At 36.1% G+C, this 20,269-nt stretch overlaps 1 protein-coding gene across 11 annotated transcripts in view; it reads left to right on the top strand.

Moving 5' to 3' along the window:
• EPHA6 (EPH receptor A6) overlaps positions 1-20,269 on the top strand; it is a 780,034-nt gene that overhangs the window by 358,969 nt on the left and 400,796 nt on the right. For 10 of the 11 annotated variants that reach the window (XM_023623975.2, XM_023623977.2, XM_023623976.2 and 7 more), the window contains one exon: positions 2,692-3,027. The exons of the other annotated variant lie outside the window; for it this stretch is intronic. In XM_023623975.2, the coding sequence (XP_023479743.1) occupies positions 2,692-3,027 (336 nt within the window). The remainder of the gene's footprint in view (positions 1-2,691; positions 3,028-20,269) is intronic. 11 annotated transcript variants of the gene reach the window in all.

Here is a 20,269-nt window from a genome sequence, read left to right as displayed (position 1 = left end):
TGCAAATCAGAATAATTGCCCTTTTCTTCTGAAGCCAGTCTGGGGGGGTGAAGTGTGGAGATCGCTTTTCTTCTGTGTGAATTGCTTGTTTCCTTAAAAGAAAAAAAATCAATGTAAGGAAATCCCTTGGAGTTCGCAATACAGAGGTGTCCAAAAGAGTTATTGCTGCCACAATTTTTTCCAAGTGTGGCTCATAATCTTTGTATAATTAATAAATGATAACAAAGCAATCATGCTACATTCATAAAAGCCCAGTGACACATAATTTAGTTGAATCTGAGGATTACAATTAATTGTCTCTCTTTGTTCCAAGTTCTAAATCTTAGTAAATGATTCACTGCATGTCATTACAGCTTAATATTTGCATGAAATCACAGTTTAGCCGGCATAATTTAGCAGCAATTAAAAACCTATTTAATCGTCATGCAAATTAGTATGAGGGCCCTTGAGGGAGAAGTGTGTCTGCCTTTTTTTGTTTTTTTAAAGTATCTCTAGGTGGACAGTTGTATACCTGCAGATGCTCATGACATAATTGATAACATTTTTCCTGTTCATGGAACTATAAGTGAATAATCCTATTTTCCATTATAAATAAAAGAGCAACAACATGAATGTGTCGTTCTGTAGGAAGATGTTATCATGGTAACGATAATGAATCTTTATCTCCCAGGCATACATCTAGGTTGGAAGAAGAAAGCCACACTTGTCCCTCTGCTCTCGTTTATAAATTCCTTTCATGTCTTCCTTAGCGAACGCAGGCATTTCTGTAACTCTATAGAACCTGAAAGGGTATAAACCATTGGCATAAAGCAAGGTGTGCAGAACCCTTTTAGAAAAACTGTCCCATTTCTGGGTCTCGCTTTAGGTGGTGTACATATAGGTTGCTGAGGTCCCTACTCATCAGGTTGCTGATAGCAGGATCCTGCAAAAAGAAAGAGGAAAACATATAATAACACTTCTTAATATCTCACTCCCAATACAGTCATTAGATGGTCGACGAAGTGCTTTGCTACTCTAGCACCATGTGACAGATCTCACTGCTAAGTCCCTGGACTCGTTCGGATCATTCCACTCTGCAGTCAGAAAGCTCTTTAAAACACTTCACTTCCATACGTAAAATGTGGGTTACTTCCTGCTCTACGTAGAAACATATGGAGACTGGTTCCAATGAGCCAGAATTCTTGCATCATCTAGCCCCTTCCTTTTCCTTATAACTCACTTCTTGCTTCCTCCTTTTGCATTCTAGCCACAGTGACTTTCTGCCAGTTCCATGACTATTTTAAGATCTTTCTTGACTAAATAACTACACACCTGCCTAATATTCTTCCTACCTCTCTGCACGTCCTCTTCAGCACCTCCATGAGGCTTCCTCAGAATGTTTCTCAGACTGGTCCTTCTCAGAGTTTTTATTTCAGCTCCTCTCCTTTTGATTTTCATAATCACACTTATTATCATTTGAATTCTGTTCTTCTGTTTATATGTATGTGTGTTTAGCCATGCAACTAAAATGTAAGTAACAGGAAAGTAGGACTAATGTCTGTCACATTCACGCTATAAGCCGAAAATCTAGCAGAGTATCTGGCACACATAGTAATTGCTAAAAAAAAATCTTTATTTAATGAATGAATGATTGTATCTTGAAATCCCAGAGGAGTCTATATCAGAGCTTGAATTTCTTTCTATGAAGAAAATGTCACAGAGAATTCCTGCCTATCTTCTAAGCAAATCTTTTTGATAGCAGAAATGTAAAGAATAGCTATAGATTTCTTAAAACTAAGCAGGAATGTTATTTCATTAGTTATTTATGCAATGAATTATTTTTCAACATGTCTGTCATAAGCATAGTCTCTTACAGAAAGGGTTCTGTGACATTTCACGTACGGCACATAGGGCACTGCCTGGCACCTTGTAGACCATCTGTTCAGTGAGTGACATGAAACTCGAGCCTCAAGGACCCAGATCTAAGTGTAAAAGATTGTTGACACAATTTTAAGAAAAGGCTGGAGTAGTTCAAGGATATTAAGTGCTTTGTGCATTGTGATTCGTAGGGGAAGATAGTGGGAAAGAAGGCTGAGGGAAGATGCTTCTCTCTCACCCATGAGCAGCTTGGTTTATGCAGTCTTGATGACAAATTTAGAGGATTATGCGGGTCTCTTTATTAGCTTTTAGGAGCACACTTCTTTGTGTGGGGTGAAATTAACCTAGATAAATTGAGTTACCGTTTCTTATATACACCCAGTTCTCTCCTTTCTGCAGAGTTCTTTTAGCCCACGAAATTGGCAAAGCCCGAGTGACAGCCTTTGTGCTGCCTCCAATGTCCTTTCTCTCCCTCTTCTTCCAAACTGTCTGTCAGCCCTAAATTTGTGGTCATTTATTCTCAGTCTGTGAGAAACAGATACTTAGAGATTGTCAAAGGTAATGAAAGGGAGGTTTAGTTACACATCAAGCTTAGTATGAAGACTGAAAGACTGAATACAATGCATTTTATATAAGTATGTTACTATTTTTTTTCAAATTTTGAAAATTATGATATGATTATTAACATGTAATTAAAACCATCACATCTCATCAGAAGAAAGACCTCGAACTAATATAAAAGACCAACAAGTGTTTATTGATGAAGTTTTCAAGTTAACACCAAAATTCATTGTCCTATACATGTACATTTGTTTTCTAATTGCTTTTCTCTAGGGCCACCTTCAGCTCCTAGGAATGTGATTTTTAACATCAATGAAACAGCCCTTATTTTGGAATGGAGTCCACCAAGTGACACAGGAGGGAGAAAAGATCTCACATACAGTGTAATCTGTAAGAAATGTGGCTTAGACACCAGCCAGTGTGAGGACTGTGGTGGAGGACTCCGCTTCATCCCAAGACATACTGGCCTGATCAACAATTCTGTGATAGTTCTTGACTTTGTGTCTCACGTGAATTACACCTTTGAAATAGAAGCCATGAATGGAGTTTCTGAGTTGAGTTTTTCTCCCAAGCCATTCACAGCTATTACAGTGACCACGGATCAAGACGGTAAGTTCCACTGCTGTTCTCTCAGCACAGACCCATCATTCCCTTTTGATGCGTAATATCACTGGTGGACCCACACTTGCCGAGGTACAGGTGTGTACTCTGTACACTGCAGAGGTACAGGTGTGTACTCTGTACACTTGCCGAGGTACAGGTGTGTACTCTATACACTGCAGAGGTACAGGTGTGTACTCTGTACACTGCAGAGGTGACTTTCTGGTTGTTCTTATTGTTTCCCCAGGTGCAGAAAGATACTTCTGGGATTACTTCTTAGTGGTATGGTTAATTAGATACAATACTTCTCTCTAATGTCTATGCACTTATGTTTTTGGTATAATCCTATACCAGTATCTTAATGAGCCAGTCCACATTACTTGCCAGCAAATGTCAGACATAGATAAAATGTTGCTAAATGAATTGAAATTGAGCTGTCCCACTTATGCTACCATCCCTTTTCCATTTCAAAGCATATAGTAAGAATTCATGTTAATTATAATTCCTCTCTATGTTGTAAAAACCTTGCAGCTAACATGCTTAACCACGATCCACTCTGAAAAAAAACAGCAAAAAGTATCCAGCAATGTGCCCAAATTCTGTTGTTTAGGTGCAGTTTGTAAAAAGTAGTTAAACTGTCTTCTTAAAATATCTACTTGCTTTCAGTTAAATGTTCCCTTTATCACACTATAGATTTTTACTGCAATGTAGTTAGGCACGAATACTCGTATCATTTTTATAAGTATATATTTTCTTTAATTCCCCGATAACATAATTTATTGTAGAGCATGATACAGAAAAACCTTCAGAGATTTTAAAAACTCCCTTTGAGAAGCATTCATAAATTATGTGGATACACAAGTGATTGTCTTATAGCAGGAAGTATTGTTGTATGTGAACACATAGAGGTGAGACAAATTTATACAGATAAAACTATTCTTATACACTGCATTTGTTTACGAGGTCTGCTATGACAGACACCACAGACTGGGTGGCTTAAACAATAAAAGTTTATTTTCTCACAGTTCTGGAGGCTGGAAGTCCAAGATTAGGATGTCAGCAGGGTTGGTCTCATTCTGAAGCCTCTCTCCTTGGCTTGTAGATAGCCATTTTTGCGCTTTGTCTTCACATGGTCTTTTTTCTGTGCATGACTGTCCTAATCTCTTCTTGGAAGGGTACCATGGCATTGGGTTAAAGCCCACCTGCATGACCTCATTCTACTGAATCACCTCTTTAAAGGCCCTGTCTCCAAATACAGTCACGTTCTGAGGTACTGAGTTAGGACTTCAACATATGAATTTTGAGGAGATGCAGTTCAGCCTGTACCATACATTAAGGCAGTATACGGTGACATTTAAAATATAAGTGTGTCGAAAGTCTTGGAATACTACTCAGCAATAACAAGGAGCAAACTGTTGATACACACAACTTGAATGGCTTTTCCAGTCAGCATAGTGCCCTTAAATTTCAGTCTCCAAAGGATGCATGCTCTATGATTCGCTTATAGAACATTCTTAAAATAACCTAATTATAGATATGGAGAATAGATTAGCGGTGGCCAGAGTAGGGATTAGGGAGAGAAGGATGTGGCTATGAAGGAGGAGCAGGAGGGAGCCTTGTGGTGATAATACAATTATCCCTCTTGATTTTGGTGGCAGTTACACGAAGCTACATATGTGATAAATTGCATAGAGGTACACACACACACGAGCCTTGTGGATTTTACCAATGTTAGTTTCCTGGTTTTGATACTGTACTACAGTTATGCAAGTAGTTACCACTGGATGAGGCTCAGGAAAGGGTGTGTGGGACCTCACTATACATTATTTTTCAAAATTTTGGGAATTTGGAATAATTATTCCAAAACAAAGGTTTTAAAAAATTGCTGAACCTGTAAAACGTGCAGAAAGTTTAATATTCTACTGAAAACGTAGTTGAAATGAATGTGACCATTTTATTCAAAATATTACATATAAGTTCACTTTGCAGATAATCTTCAGAAATGCATCTAATAAATAAAGGAAAGCCAGATAGTACTGTACAATCACCATCTTTATATTTCTTTGCAGCTTTCCCTTTCATTTAGCAGGTAGCTCCACATCACAGAATTTGCTTTATAGTTGTTCAAAATGGAATTCCTGTCTCCTCTTTTTTTTTTCTTCCTTCCCATAGTGTCAACAAAATCTTGTCAAATATATCTTCAGGATCTTCTGCTCCTCTCTGCATTAGCAGATTATTTCTATGGCTTTTTTGCTGCCACCTGATAAAAAATTACAATCCAGGGGCTGGCCCAGTGGCACAGAGGTTAAGTTCTTACGTTCTGCTTCGGCGGCCCTGGGTTTACCATTTTGATCCTGGGTGGGGACCTACACACCATGTGTCAAGCCATGCTCTGGCAGGTGTCCCACATATAAAGTAGAGGAAGATGAGCACAGATGTTAGCTCAGGGCCAGTCTTCCTCAGCAAAAAGAGGAGGATTGGTGGCAGATGTTAGCTCAGGACTAATCTTCCTAAAATAAATAAGAAAATAAATAAAAATGTAAAAAATACAATCCAGGGCCAACCTGGTGTAGTCGTTAAGTTCGTGTGCTCCACTTTGGAGGCCTGGGGTTCACTGGTTCGGATCCCAGGCATGGATCTGTGCACCGCTCATCAAGCCATGCTGTGATGGCATCCCATATACAAAATAGAGCAATATGGACACACATTTTAGCTCAGGGCAAACTTCCTCACAAAAAACAAACAAAACAATCCAGTACAATCATTCTTACCTATAGGGTATAAACAATTGTTTGGTGTTTGGTGATAAAGACAATATATCACTTTAAATAAAATAGATATGCAAATATGTTTACATAATTTCATATAATACAGCAGCCTTTCATTCTAGGATTAGAATAGAGTTCATTTAATTTAGTTTTCTGCTTATCAGAAGGATAGATTGTGAATTGTTTTTCACTTTTAAAATGAAGGAATTCATGAAAAGTGTATTGCTATAAGGACAGAAGATATATTAAGCACAAAATCAAATATAGTGTCCATATATTGAGATTATACTTTCTGAAATAATAATATTTTTTTTTTTTGAGGAAGATTAGCCCTGAGCTAACTACTGCCAATCCTCCTCTTTTTGCTGAGGAAGACTGGCCCTGAGCTAGCATCCATACCCATCTTCCTCTACTTTATACGTGGGACGCCTACCACAGCATGGCTTTTGCCAAGCAGTGCCATGTCCGCACCTGGGATCCAAACCTGCGAACCCTGGGCCGCAGAGAATCCGAACGTGGGAACTTAAACGTTGTGCCACCAGGCCAGCCCCTGAAGAGTAATATTATTAAGCAATCTTCCCCAATTTATCTTTGTTTAAGAATATTATAAAACAATTATTGTTACTTTAATTCAACTTTGTTTTAGATATAAATAGTGATAAATCAAAATATATTTAAATTTTATTTGAAAAGTACATAAAGGCCTAAACTGAACTAAAATATTGCCACATATATACATAATAAAATGTTATGAGCAGCCTGACACTTTATGAGCCACTGTCTCCACGTCATAATTTTGAGAGTCACCAAGAAGGTCCTCTTCCTTGTGCCTGAAATTCTCATGTTAGAAAATCACATCTTTAAAAATGCAAATACTCCAGACAAGGGTAACATTATGAAATAATTCAATATGTGGAGGTATCAGTTACTCTTCATATCAGAAAGGGTCAGATCATAGTATTGGGTAAAAAAGGATCTTATACAAACTAGAGTGTCCCAGAACCAAACTTCAGCTGTCATCATTGTGTGGCAGCCTTCAGAAGATAACAGTTTACTGTTGCAAGTAGAGGAAGAGATTTCCCTTCATTCCACTTGGGTATCTTTGGAAATTCTCTTTGAAGCAACTTGAGAGGCACTGTACAGAATTATCTGATAACACATTATAATTTTCTTGGACTGAGGGGACCACAGTAGATTATTTGACTCATTATCTGTAGGTTACATATCATTGTTTTTATACTAAAATGGAAAAATGATATGTGCTATTCATAAATCTTTAATTTATTCAACATTTACACAATGGTGAGTGAGCCCTTATGAACCTTATACTCTGGTGGGGAGGCAGATAATAAACAAAGCATTTGACAAATATGTCATTAGTACTGTGATAAGTCCCACCCAGAGGAAGCCCAGGGTGCTAAGCACATATATTCCTCAGATCTGGAGGATGAGGTCTGGTCTTCCTCAGGAATTGGCATTTAAATTAAGCTCTTTTCTGAGAGATGAATAGAACGTGACCAAGCAAAATGAGGCTTAGAGAAAGGTAAGAATTCTGAGCAGAAGGAACTAAGCAAAGGTTAAGCAATTGAGGGATTAGCTGCTGCTGACTAACGTACCAAGAGCATCTAAGAGACTGATATATTGCAGAGGTACAGCAGGATTTGAGGAAGGAAATAAAGGTTTAACCTAAAATTTGGAGAAATGAGTGCGTATCTGCAAAGCAACCAAGACAACTTAGGGAGTCAGCCATTTATCAGAAGATGCTGATGCGTTATCAGGGTCACAAGTAAGGAAAAAAGAAAATCAGCAGAATAATAATATTGTACATGGGGTGACAGTTGAATGAGTAAGGAAATAAAATATTAAAGACCAAAAACTATAGACAATTATATTAATTGTGTTTTTACTACTCTGTACAAAAAGTGTGGAAATGAGGATAAAGAGGAAGTTAGCATTGAATTGCTTTTTCTTTAATGTAGTCGACTATATGTATATGTCTTTTCTCATATTCAAGAAATATTAAAGAAACCACATTAAACAACCCTGACTTAATTGTTTGCTCTCTGTTTACAATTAAACAAAAGTTAAAGAAAATTTTTTTTCCAAATCACTTAGAACCTCTTAGCTGTAGTTAAGAGAAACATTCCTTGATGATTCTGATTCTAGTTGGATAAATAAGATTATAGGTTTAAGACTATGACTCTCATAATTAGGAATCTTTGCAATAAACCTTAATTAACTGACTTCTATAATCCCTAAGAGCTATATTTGCAGCCTTCTATTTTCACAGTTTATTTAAATAGTCTTTAAAGGTGTCTCATTTGGAGAGCAAAACTAGAAAGGCAACACCTAGAACATATTTGATTTTAATCCTCAGTGCATGATAGAAAAACTAAGTGTGTAGTTCAGTAAAAGTAATTATTCAGGTCACAGACAGTAGAGGAAAATGTTAATCATGGATAGTCGACCTGAAACAAATTGTGTTTGCAGGTATCCTGACATGTGCAAAAGCCTTTAGGGACCGTGTTCAAAGTGAAAGACGTGCCAAATTACAAACCAATTCTTCTGATATCTGCTAACGGGTCTTTAAAGCCGATATTGTCAGGAGCTGGTTGTCCAATTCGTTGGCTTCTTAAGATATACATTCAGCATGCCTGTCTCTGCCATTGGGTGACTGTTCTGTATAGGTCTCGCCTTAGGCTCACACTGTGATTGCAGATTTCATATATTTGCTCAGGCAACAATAATTAATTGAACTGACACTGAAAATAGATTTAAATCAAAGGAAATCTCCATGTATTTATAAACTTGATTTCCAGTTCACTGCGTTGTGGAAATGCAGTCTATTTCAAATGCCAACCTTTCATACATTGCTGGCGTAGGTAATTAGGGACATCGTGAACATTCTTTTGCCTTTACATCTATATTTTAATGTGTTTTATGTCTGGATATTGCTCACAGTCCTGACTGTATTTTCAAAATTCTTGATAGCAAATATTCTTTTTGCTAAAATTCTGTGCAAGTCTGTTCAAAGTAAAAAAAAAAAAATCAGTATAAAAGTTTTAAATGCTTACTAAAAATACACTGAATACAAGCCAGTGGCGTAAGTTAAAAAAAAAGGCAATAACTGTAACTTAAAGTGAGAGATGCTGTACTATTTATATCTTTATATTTCTTAAACATAAGAAAATTGCGTATTGAAAAGCTACAGACCTTATATTGAAGGATAAAATTTTCCTACCTCCTCAAGAAATGTGTTTCTCTTCTGAAAAGTGCACTGAATATTTTATTTATGGAAAATAATTGAAATGTCAGTCTAGTTAATCATAACTAAATAACTTATATGGTCCAGGGGCCGGCCCCGTGGCCGAGTGGTTAAGTTCACGCGCTCTGCTTCAGCGGCCCAGGGTTTCGCCGGTTTGGATACTGGGCACGGACATGGCACCGCTCATCAAGCCATGCTGAGGCAACATCCCACATGCCAGAAGTAGAAGGACCCACAACTAAAAATACACAACTATGTACCAAGGGACTTTGGGAGAAAAAGGAAAAAGTAAAATCTTTTAAAAAATAAAAAAATAAATAACTTTATGGTCCAGCCAAATATTAAATTATAATGACATCTAGATGATTGTAAACTTTATTTTTACAACTGAGATACATCATATTACTTCCAAGTCTCATGTCTTTTTGTGGCATGCATCTTTGAGTAAGTGAATGATACAGAAAAGGCCCTTAGCACTTAGCAATTAATTCACTGCGTTTGGTCAGTGGCTTAGCTCTCAGTCAGCAAGTGCAGAAATTGAACTGCTCCCAGTTATGTACAATAGTACACACTTCTGTCTCACTGGATCATAATCATATTTTTTAATATTTTGATTTCCTGACGAATATGTAAGCTTCTTGAGAGCAAAGATGTTGTGTTATTAGACTAAAAATATCCTCAACCTACATTGTCTGTAACTTAGTAAATCTCTTTTGGCTGCATTAACAGGAATTGGAGATGATTTGATGATCTTTTATTCATTAATCTATCCAATTATTAATCAAAAATATTTATTGAATGTTTACTACCTGCCAAGAACTGTTCTGTGTGCCAGAGATGTATCAAATAAAGGAGAAAAACAAACAAGAAAACAGTTATCACTGTCCCTGTCTTTATGGATCTTATCTTTCAGTATCAGCAGTGTAGTGATGATGCGTCCCACGAAGGAGAGCTGAGCCCAGTAAGAGATTTGCAAGTAATGGGGTTGGGGCATCCTGCAGAGGGAGCACAAAACTACCTTTCTTGATAACATGACACTTGAGCAGATCATGAGCTGAAGAGAAAACCTTGTGAATATAGAGACTTCCAAGCAGTGGGAATAAAAAGGGCAAAGCCTTAAATTTAAGTAGGAATTTGTCTAGAAAGTAATAAGAAAATATTGTTGCATATACATTCTTTAGCATATACTAAATTTCATGCTCACTAAATCTTCTGGTGCTATATTTAACAGAATTTTCAACAATAGCAATCATGGTTTTTCTTGGTGATCACACATTGCTAGAGAAATGTGTTTAATCCTAAACTTGATTTTAAGCAGGTGGATTTTAGAGTCATCGTCTCTGAGGAATTCTGATTTGCACATTTTGCAGGAAAGATGACTAAGTATTTTCTTTAGTCTAAAATAATAAGATCTTATTGCTATTATGATGCCCCCTACTACTACATTAACAATTTTAATGGCATTTGTCCCTACAAATTGAAAAGTAGTGGTAGAGGTTGTATAGTAAAATATTTTAAATCCTGTAAAAATAACCTGGTTAGCAGTGAGGATAAGTGCTTATGATATGCTTATGAATAGTTTGCATAATCTGTATCCATCAGAGGATATAAGTCTCTACTTTATGTTTAGGCGTACGTCCAGAAAATTGTCTGCCCATTTTCAGTGCAGTTCTTTGTTTTGAAAATGGAAGCTAATTTAGTTTCACTAACTAACTTCTATCTGCAGAACAAATTGATTTGGATAACTGATTCATATGCAGTCACTATTAAACATTAGGGTTTTATTTTCTTAATATTTTCTAAAAACCTTTTTCATTTTAAAGTGAATATTAATAAGCTCTGTAAAAACATGAATGTATAAGAATTAAACTAAAATATTTTCAAGGTTGATAGATTATTCTGATCATTATTTAAAATGTGAAATGGCTTCCTACTTAATAAATACTCTTCACTGTAAAAATTGAAAAGTAATTACTGACCTTTTAATCAGACTGAAATTCCATATAGCATCTTTAGATTAAATATCCTTTCTTTTCTTCCATGTATTCCTCAGCACTTTTCTTTTTGGTTTGGATTCTAAAAGAGTCAGTTCCAGCTACATAATTTGTGATGCCCAGTGAAAAATGAAACTTCAGGACCTTTTGTTCAAAAATCAGGGGGAAAGGGCCCTTAAAGGTACTAAAATATAAAGCTTTTTCCTTCTGCAATTTCTCTCTCTCAACTTGTCATGGTGCTTTTTAATTGTCATTTAATGTCCTTCTAAGTAAGAAAAAGTAAAATTTCAAATTATTAGCACAAACTTTACCATTCATCTTTATGTTGCTCAACACCACTTTTAAATGCAAATATAGGAGCATTTAACTGCTAGGGCAATCATCAAAATCGCACAATTCTTTTCCTGTAGTCCCCACCTGCTCCCACCCCCGCCACATCCCCAGTTCTCAGGGTGTCTCCAGTAGAGCAGAACAGAAAAATACAACCCAAAATCAGAAAGGTTGGAAGGAGGAAGAGAGGGTGTCCCTAGCCTTGAGATGTCCCAGAGAGCACTCCTCTTCAGGGGGATACTTGCAGGGAGAATGAAGACACCCCCAGGTTCCTGGGGCCTTCCCAACACAACAGTGGACAGGAGAACCCCAAGGTCTTTAAACCTCCTCCCAGAAACTGTTAGCTACCTGGGTGGGGTGGGAGAGAAATTTGTCCCAGACTAAGACATGGCTTCTCCCAGGGCTAGCGGACCCAAACTAGACCCTTCCTGTGTACATGTCCAGACCCCCACTGGAGACAGAGGACAACCCAAGAATGCGGTCCTCCCTGCTCAGAGGTCAACACAGTCTCTTAACCCAGGTGGAGGGTGGCAGCAATCAAGAGGGGGGCAGGGTTTGGAAGACTGCATGGCAGACAGTAGGGGAGTGTGCCTGGGAAAACACATCCCTGGAGATGGGGACACGTGGCCAGAGGCAGGACCTGGCTGTGGAGACACGTGGCCAGAGGCAGGACCTGGCTGTGGGGAGGTGGCCAGAGGCAGGACCTGGCTGTGGGAAGGTGGCCAGAGGCAGGACCTGGATGAGGGGAGGTGGCCAGAGGCAGGACCTGGCTGTGGGGAGGTGGCCAGAGGCAGAACCTGTATGTGGGCACCTGATCAGAAGCTGGACCTTGCCCAGAGCTGGGGCTTCAGGTTTCCAACACATCCTCCATTGTCCCATCAGACATCACTTAGAAAATATGAGTTAAAGATAAAATTGTTAGGAATTTCAGGATGGCATTAGCTGAGCATCAAACCCTAAGCAGTGTCGGCAGCTGTGCAACTGCTTAAGTCACACCCTCGTGAGGCTGGTCCTGGAAACATTTTACAAAGTAGTGATGCATTGTTTTTCCCATTTACCTCTATGTGTTAGTCAGCAGACAAACACAGTCAGTGACTATGCTGTGCCAAGTACTGTGCTGTGTGCCGTGTAGTGAAAAAAGATGCATGTGTTTGTGTTTGAGATGTGGTGTCTACTGTGGAGCAGTCAACAGTCAGTCTTTCATTCTCTATGATTTGGAAGAGAGAGCTTGCCTGAGTAAAAAAGACTAAATTAAATATATGATATCTGATTCAATATACATTTTCAAGAACTGAGTGCCTGAAATATGACTTAATACACAAGTCCACAAAATATATATAAAGTAATAAATGATGAAATAGTGAAATGACAGGCAGTGAATGTTGACATTTCACTTATCTGTTTTTATGAAAGAGAGCCGAGTTTTTTGGCCACACATTTATTCTGTTATTCTGAGCAAAGCTTTTACTAAAGAAAGATTAAAAACAAAAACAAAAAAAAATTGAAAAGTAATTCCATAATTTGCCTAATGGTATTCTAATTATTTTAACATTCGAATGGGCCTAAGGGTGGATTTCATAGCTATGGACCCCTGTGCCCTGCTCTGTATTGTTCTGCTAGGTCACTTGCAAGGTGTACCCTCGGAGTTTTTCCTCAGAATATAATTGACATGACTCATTGAATTATTTATATTCCTCCTTTTAAATTGGTACCCAGCTTACATATTTCTTAATTAAACTTTCATTAAAGCAAGTAAATAATATTCTAAGGAAGATAAATATATCTATAATATGTGGCTATAAATGTACTTTTCTTTCCATTTCATTTAGTATTTTAAAAACTTACTTTACTCTTCTGCTGAATCACTAACTGTCTAACATATGTATTCCCTTTTACTTTGTAAGGCTCACGTAAATTGATGTCCTCTCTTTTTGACTTCCTTTTTCAGCGCTTTTTCGTATAAATAGTGAATGATTGACTGTTTTCTATCTATGAGTTTAGATTATGTTTTGGTAAGTTTATTTGATAATTATGTCCTATCTCATAATTTTATATTTTTAAAGTTTTTAAATTAATTTTCATAAAATTAAATGTGTTGGTCAATTGTTGATATGAATTGCACATTCAGATTCCTAGAAATTGGGAATAGGTTCCCCATTATATTTTTATGAGAATAAATGTTTAATGTGCAGAACAGTTTTGAATATTTAAAATGTTCAACTGCTGTTTTTATTTAGCCATTTTACAAAACATGAGATACTTGTAATAAGAGAAAAATTAAACTCTATTTGAAATGCTGCTTAATTACATATTTAAATTTAAACTATAACTGACATGCAAAATTATTTCCTAAAATAAACTATTTTCCAACATTTGAATTTTATTAACCTAGTTGCTGCCACCTCATGTTAGTTTTATAATTTTATCGTAAGGTGATGATTTTCACGTGCCTTAAAGAGTCTCAGGAGAATGTAACTTCAGCTCCAAGCCATCAGGCAGGAGGCACATATAAATGTCATAAGTAACGTTATATAAGTAAATATGTTTATATTACAAATAAATGGGGTTTTTTAATCACATTTCAAATGTCTCTCAAAAAAATTTCCATTCCTCTTGTAGCATTTAACAGGCTCTTTTAGGGTGGCCTTCCACGTATTTTGCCTAAAATCTTCCTTCTGCCTGTTAGCCTATTTAAGACGAAATATGAAGATACATCGTGCTCAGGAGTTGAAAGGTCTGCTCTCCGCTTCGTCGCTCCATGTGGGCAGGGAGAACCTCAGCAGGACTTTCCAGTTAGGTTATCCCTGCTTACTTCATTTAACGCTGACTAGTGTGTCATCGCCAGCCCAACTTCTGCCCCTGTTCTCCAGTTCTGTGTTTCTGGTCTTGTGGAGAAGTGTTATGCATTAATGGTTATAAACTTAAAGGAGCCACAGGAGGAGTGACGTATTAGACTGAGGATTCTTCAAGAGGTGCCTCTTGGGTGCATTGTCAGGGTAATCTGAGCGCCTCTCAGTCGTTCTCTGAAGTGACTGCCGTGGCGGTGTTACACTCCGGAGGAGACTCCTCTCCAAAAGGAGAATGAGAGCCAGAGTCAAGAAGGCTGCTCAAAGTCCCAATGCTTCCACCATGTGCTTCTGTTGTCACCAGGTCACATGGTGTCTCCAAGGAACATTTGAGCAAAGGAAAAACCAGAAACCTACTCTAAATAGTGTGCACTTAACTCATGATGACCAAACAGTGCATTTAAATTCACTCTTATAGCGGAGACTCTTAACTTTTGCAACTCAGATCCTTAAAACAGGAAAGTGTTCTGTAAAAATTATCCAGTTTTTAAAAATTCGTTTTTGTGGAATCCACAAAATGAAATTCCATGTTAAAATATTTCAGGGTGCCTGAGGATTCTTTGATATCACTAAGCTGAATCTAATGCACTCATACTAAAAATATGTAACACATTTTGAATATTCAAATAATAAGCATTTTAAATATAGCATAAATTAAAATAGATCAATTACTTGTTCATGTCAAATTTAATCAAAATATAATGGGAAAAAGTCTTAGAGGTTTATATTCAAATCTCTTTAAACAATAGTGCCTTAAATTATTGATCTAATAAAACTATAAGAATAGTTTCTTATAAATGCCATGCCATATAATTTTATAATTTGAAAAATAAATATTAGATGTAGCTAACTTATGAAAAAATAACTCATTTGTTAGAAATAAAATTTTAGAAATAAATTGTTAATATAATATGTAATTTTTATCTCAATTTTCTCAATAAAAAGTATCCATAATAATAGATGAAATGCAAAAAGTCACCAAATTGCATTAGCTTTCTGACTGGTCTTTTATTATGATACATCCTTGGTCCATCTTCTTCACTCATGAAGAATCAGATAAAGTTTTAATGATTTTTCAAGACAGAAATCATCGTTCTTGCACTATGATCTAGAACTGAATATGTTTCTCTAGACAGTTTTCTACAATGTTCCCACTTTTTTCATTTCTCTTATTAATTTTAATTTCATTTTCTACTTTCATAATTTTTCCCCCTGTGGTGGCTCTCAGTCTCAGAGGAGGGAATGAAGTCATATACCTGCCTTCATGTGACTTTTAAACCCAGTGTGCTTTTCGGTCGTCAGCAGCACCATAAACAGAAGATGGAAGAGTTACCCTTTCTTTGACATAAATTTAGCTAAATGGACTTAATTTTGTAGGGAAACTATAATTTTAGAATCAAAAGATGCTAAAATCACTGTTGCCTATTCTTTAGATAGCTAAGAAGAGTTAATATATTTGGGATTTAAAACAACCAAGCAAAAACTCAATTCTTCGCTGTCTAAACTTAACACATAAACATGGCAAACAGGTGGTATTGCTGTACTGGATTTTGCATAAAAAGCCTTTTCTTTATTTTCAAATTCTTACTTTTCAAGAACTAATCATTTTTTTCATGATTCCATTTCTTCACTGAAATTTTGCTTAATTTTAATTATAAAAGTTGTCTTAGAAAGTATACAGCAGGTTTCCATTATATTTTCCAAAAATTCCGTGTATTGTGTTTGTATATTGAAAATGTCATCTATTGCTAGGACAATGAAGGTGTTCAATAAATGCAAAATATATCCCTGCTCCATTTGGATATGGCGTTTTTAATGGATTTTTGCCCAAGAATATCCTCTTAAAACATGAAGAGTATATTTAATCAAAAAGTCAATGATCAATCAATTTAATCAAAATTCAATAGTGAGTAATTAGCTCACATTTCAGGAATTAATTTGTTTTTCTAAGGAGATGAAAAGAACAGTTTCTGATCAAAGGAACAAAAGAGAGAGCCTTGAAAAAAATTCTTAATCTACAAAAAGATTTAATATAGGATAAAGAATACATCTGAAATCAATGGGGAAAGTATATATCACTGAGTAAAATGTGTTGGATTTAATATAGGATAAAGAATACATCTGAAATCAATGGGGAAAGTATATATCACTGAGTAAAATGTGTTGAGGGAAATTTATTATTTAAATATTTAAAGTTAATGCTTAACTAAGAAAACACCCTCAAACAAGTTCTAAATGATTAAACAGATAAATGTTAAACATAAAATCTTTGAAAAAGTAAATACAGGTAAGTATATGAGTAAGTAGTGAATGGAGAACAACACAAAAATTAATTACAAAGCAAAAGACTGGTAAATTTTATACATCAAAGTCGTTATAAAAAAATGAAAATAAATGATGAGCTGGGTAAAATATCTGTGATAAATAGACTGTGGTAAAAATGGGCAAAGGACAAGAGCTGTCAATTCTCAGAAGAAATGTAATTGCCTAATATGCATTAATAAAAGACTCCACTCTTGCTAAAAATCAAAGAAATGAAAATTAAGACAGTGATAGGTAATTTTCTTATAATTAAATTGGAATTGTTCTTTGTATTTTGTGAAGTTTTCTTTGGTAAATGATAATGCTTATGTGTGCCTAGGGTGTGATTTTGTCAAAACTGTCATACCACTACAGGAGTAACTACAAAATTATATGGCAGTGGTTTCTAGCACCTTAAAATTATTATCCTCTTTAAATCCACTACTAAATATTAGTATCTAGGAAAGATAAGACATGTAGACAAACTATATATGTGGACTAACAAGCATTATGTATAATAAGAAAATGTATAAATATCCTAAATGAACAAGAATAAATAAGTAAAATGTATTATCTCTATAAGACAGAATGTTAAATTTATTGAAGAAAACAACGCTAGCAATATTGTGAGTGTCACAGGATTGGAAGCACTATATACATCATCACCCAATCATGTCAGCCATTGCTGTACACGTATAGTCATAAGAAAATGAATGGCAAAATTGTCTAATGTGGGCACTTTGTGTGTGTGGGATTACAGTTGATCATTTCTCTTAAGTGATTTGTAAAGTCCTTCATGATCTGGCCCTGATTATACTTTTATGGCTCCTTATATTTACCCTGTCACAGTACTTACCATGCTCTGCATTTCAATTACATGTCAATTTTTTCTATTGGATTGTCAACAAACGTTTTATATCCCCAAGGCCTAACAGAGGACCTTTCACATAAAATCTGTGCATTAAATATTTACTAAATAAATTAGCAAATTAAGTGTGTGGTTATGTATACATACATTAGTCCATGCATACCCACACACACACACACGTGCGTGCAAATGTGATTTTCAACTATACTAGAAGTGAAACTTTTAAAGCTTTAATACCATGATAATTTTGACCCTTAGTGGTAAAGTGCTCACTGAGGACATCAACATCAAGCATTCTATTCATAGACCCATCGTCCTGGAATAGACCTACAGAAGGCATAATGTTCAATTGTGTAAACCTAAGCAGGAATGCCCTGAAAATATACAGGAGAGATTATTTTCCATTTGGTTTTATGGATCTCTAGGGCCTGAAATTTCATGACCTGTGTACATAGTATAGTCTGCTATTTACCGTCTGTATACCCATGAATTTATACCTCATAATATCCTTCTTTTTTTCTCTTGAAATGTCCAGTAGTTTAGTCATGTATAGAGACAGGAAACAGCTGGTCAGAATCTGATCAACTCTGAGTTCTAGTCCCTGAACTGCTACTATCCAGCTGTGTAAATTCGTGAAAGTTATTTAATCTTTCTGGACCTCAGAGAGTTCATCTGCAAGATGAGTATATCACATGATGAGCGTTCTAATATTCAGTAATTGCATTGAATAGCATGATGAGCATTCTATGCACACAGTATTTTTATATTTGAAATCAGTTTTCTATATAATTCCAAAGACTTGATATAATAAAAATAAGAAAATACCATAGTTAATAAATATGCAGAACTCTTTTTGACACCATCCCTAAAAAGACACCTCCTCCTAAAAATGTGTTGTAACTTTCCATGCGCATGGCTCCTTCTCTGGGTCTTACACTGTAATATTTCACAGAGTTCTTGAAAGTTTGTCATGGTGACTTCAACTTGTGCAGTTGTTTTTAGAAGGTAAGGAAGAGAGTCTCAGTAATATTTCCTCCCACGTTCAAGTCCATATCACTTTATTATCAGTGAGAAGAAATAAAAATCCTTATAGCTTTTGGAAAATAAAAATATATGTCGCATTAGAAACCTGACTATGTACGTAGAAACAATTTTCACAGTTTGAATATAACAAGCATGTCTCTTCCTCCTCTTCTTTTTTTTTTCACACTGCTGTCTGTCACTTTCAACTTTACCTTTTTCTTTTCTTTCTTTCTTTTTGGTTTACTGCTTGTTTTGATCGTATTCTTATTTTCCAAGATTGTACCTAAGTCACTTTCTTCAAAGTGATTTGTGTGTGTTCTTTATTCCATCTCTTAATTCCATTATGTAATAGATTTCTAATATAATTTGGTCTTCCAACAATAGAATTTAATCTTCATGAGAGCTGGGCTTTTTCACTGTATTTTATTGGTTGGTTCACTCTATCCCCAGAGCCTTGAACAGTACTAGGTGCAAAATAGCTGCGCAGTAACTATTTGTTTATAAATGAATGAACAAACATTTATTAAGCCATAATACATGGTCAGCACTTTGGTCCATCATATAGTATAAGTAAGAAAGGAAGAAGCCAATGTGGCTTCCTCAAATGTCTCCCCTACTCTAATTAAGAGAGGCATCTAATTACTCTAATTAAGGGTTAGGAGACTGAAAAAGGCTTTCAAAGAATTAAGGGAAGCAAACTTTTTAAGTTAAGTGCTTAAGTTATAACATACAGATTGTGAATGCCTTAGTTCGGAGAGGAAAGCTTAATTGAGCTGGATTACTTTCTGGAGGAGCTTTGCCCTAAAGGAAGAATAGTATTTGGAGGGGCCATACAAGGGGTGGTGAGCCTTGAGATTAGGAAGCCATGCAGGAGGAACAAATTTTCACAATTTGTTTCTGGCAGGGTTGTAGAAAAGCCTAATTCTTCATGTGTGTATCTGAAGAAGCCTTCACTGAGTCAGGATTTACACCGCAATCAGTCTTTGATAAGAAAGTTATAGAAGCATGATCATTAAATTTAGGAAACACTATTGCACAGGGTGTTATGGACTAGGTCTTAGTAGCAATATTATATTCTGCTTCCTCAACTATGAGCAATGCTGGATAAAAAGATTTGAGTATCAAAGATGAGATTTGCCAGAGGGAGAAGCTTACTATTGAAGGATTTTCTTTTAAGGAGGCAGGCTCAGCAAAAATAGTTTCCATCTGGGATCAAATTTCCATGGCCTGTTACAAGATGCAGTTTTGATAGTGATTTATAAACAGCCATTTGAGTGAGATACCCATAGCCTTCCCATAGCAATGTCTCTGACCACTAAGCACTTTCTGGTCAAGCCCCTAGGATTTCACTGCAGAGCATTCAGTTATAAAACAGGTTTTCATTGATCTGAGCTGTTGAGTCCCTAACTGTAGCTTATTTTCACTTTGATTTTGAAATCCGTAAATGCCAGTCACAGCATTTAGGAAGTAAAATCATTGGCACGGGAATTTAAATGAAGAGTGATAAATCAAGGCTGCCAGTGGCTACTGTCTCAGCCAGATGCAAACACCACAACCACAGTTTCTAATAGCCTTGCATGCCTAATTTAAAATTAAATGTGACAAATTAAGCAGGAAGTTAATTGCTATCTTGAAATAAATAGTCTGATGTTGATTGGAAAGGGCATCATAAAGCTGTGCGTTACCTTAACAGAATAGCCAGAGGAAATACTAGAAAATAAAGATGTACAAATAATGATTAGTTCAGGTAAAAAAAAAATGGGGTGGTGGTGTCAGTTATTACACATCTGGTTAGATGAGTCCAGGTGTCTGAGAAGGAGATCTCCTCTGAGAACAGCTTTACTTGTCTAAAAACA

The sequence above is a fragment of the Equus caballus genome, chromosome 19 (assembly GCF_041296265.1).
Source record: "Equus caballus isolate H_3958 breed thoroughbred chromosome 19, TB-T2T, whole genome shotgun sequence".
In the NCBI taxonomy this organism is placed as follows: Eukaryota; Metazoa; Chordata; class Mammalia; order Perissodactyla; family Equidae; genus Equus; species Equus caballus.
The sequence above is the reverse complement of the archived record's forward strand: the minus strand, read 5'-3'. Positions and strand labels throughout refer to the sequence as shown.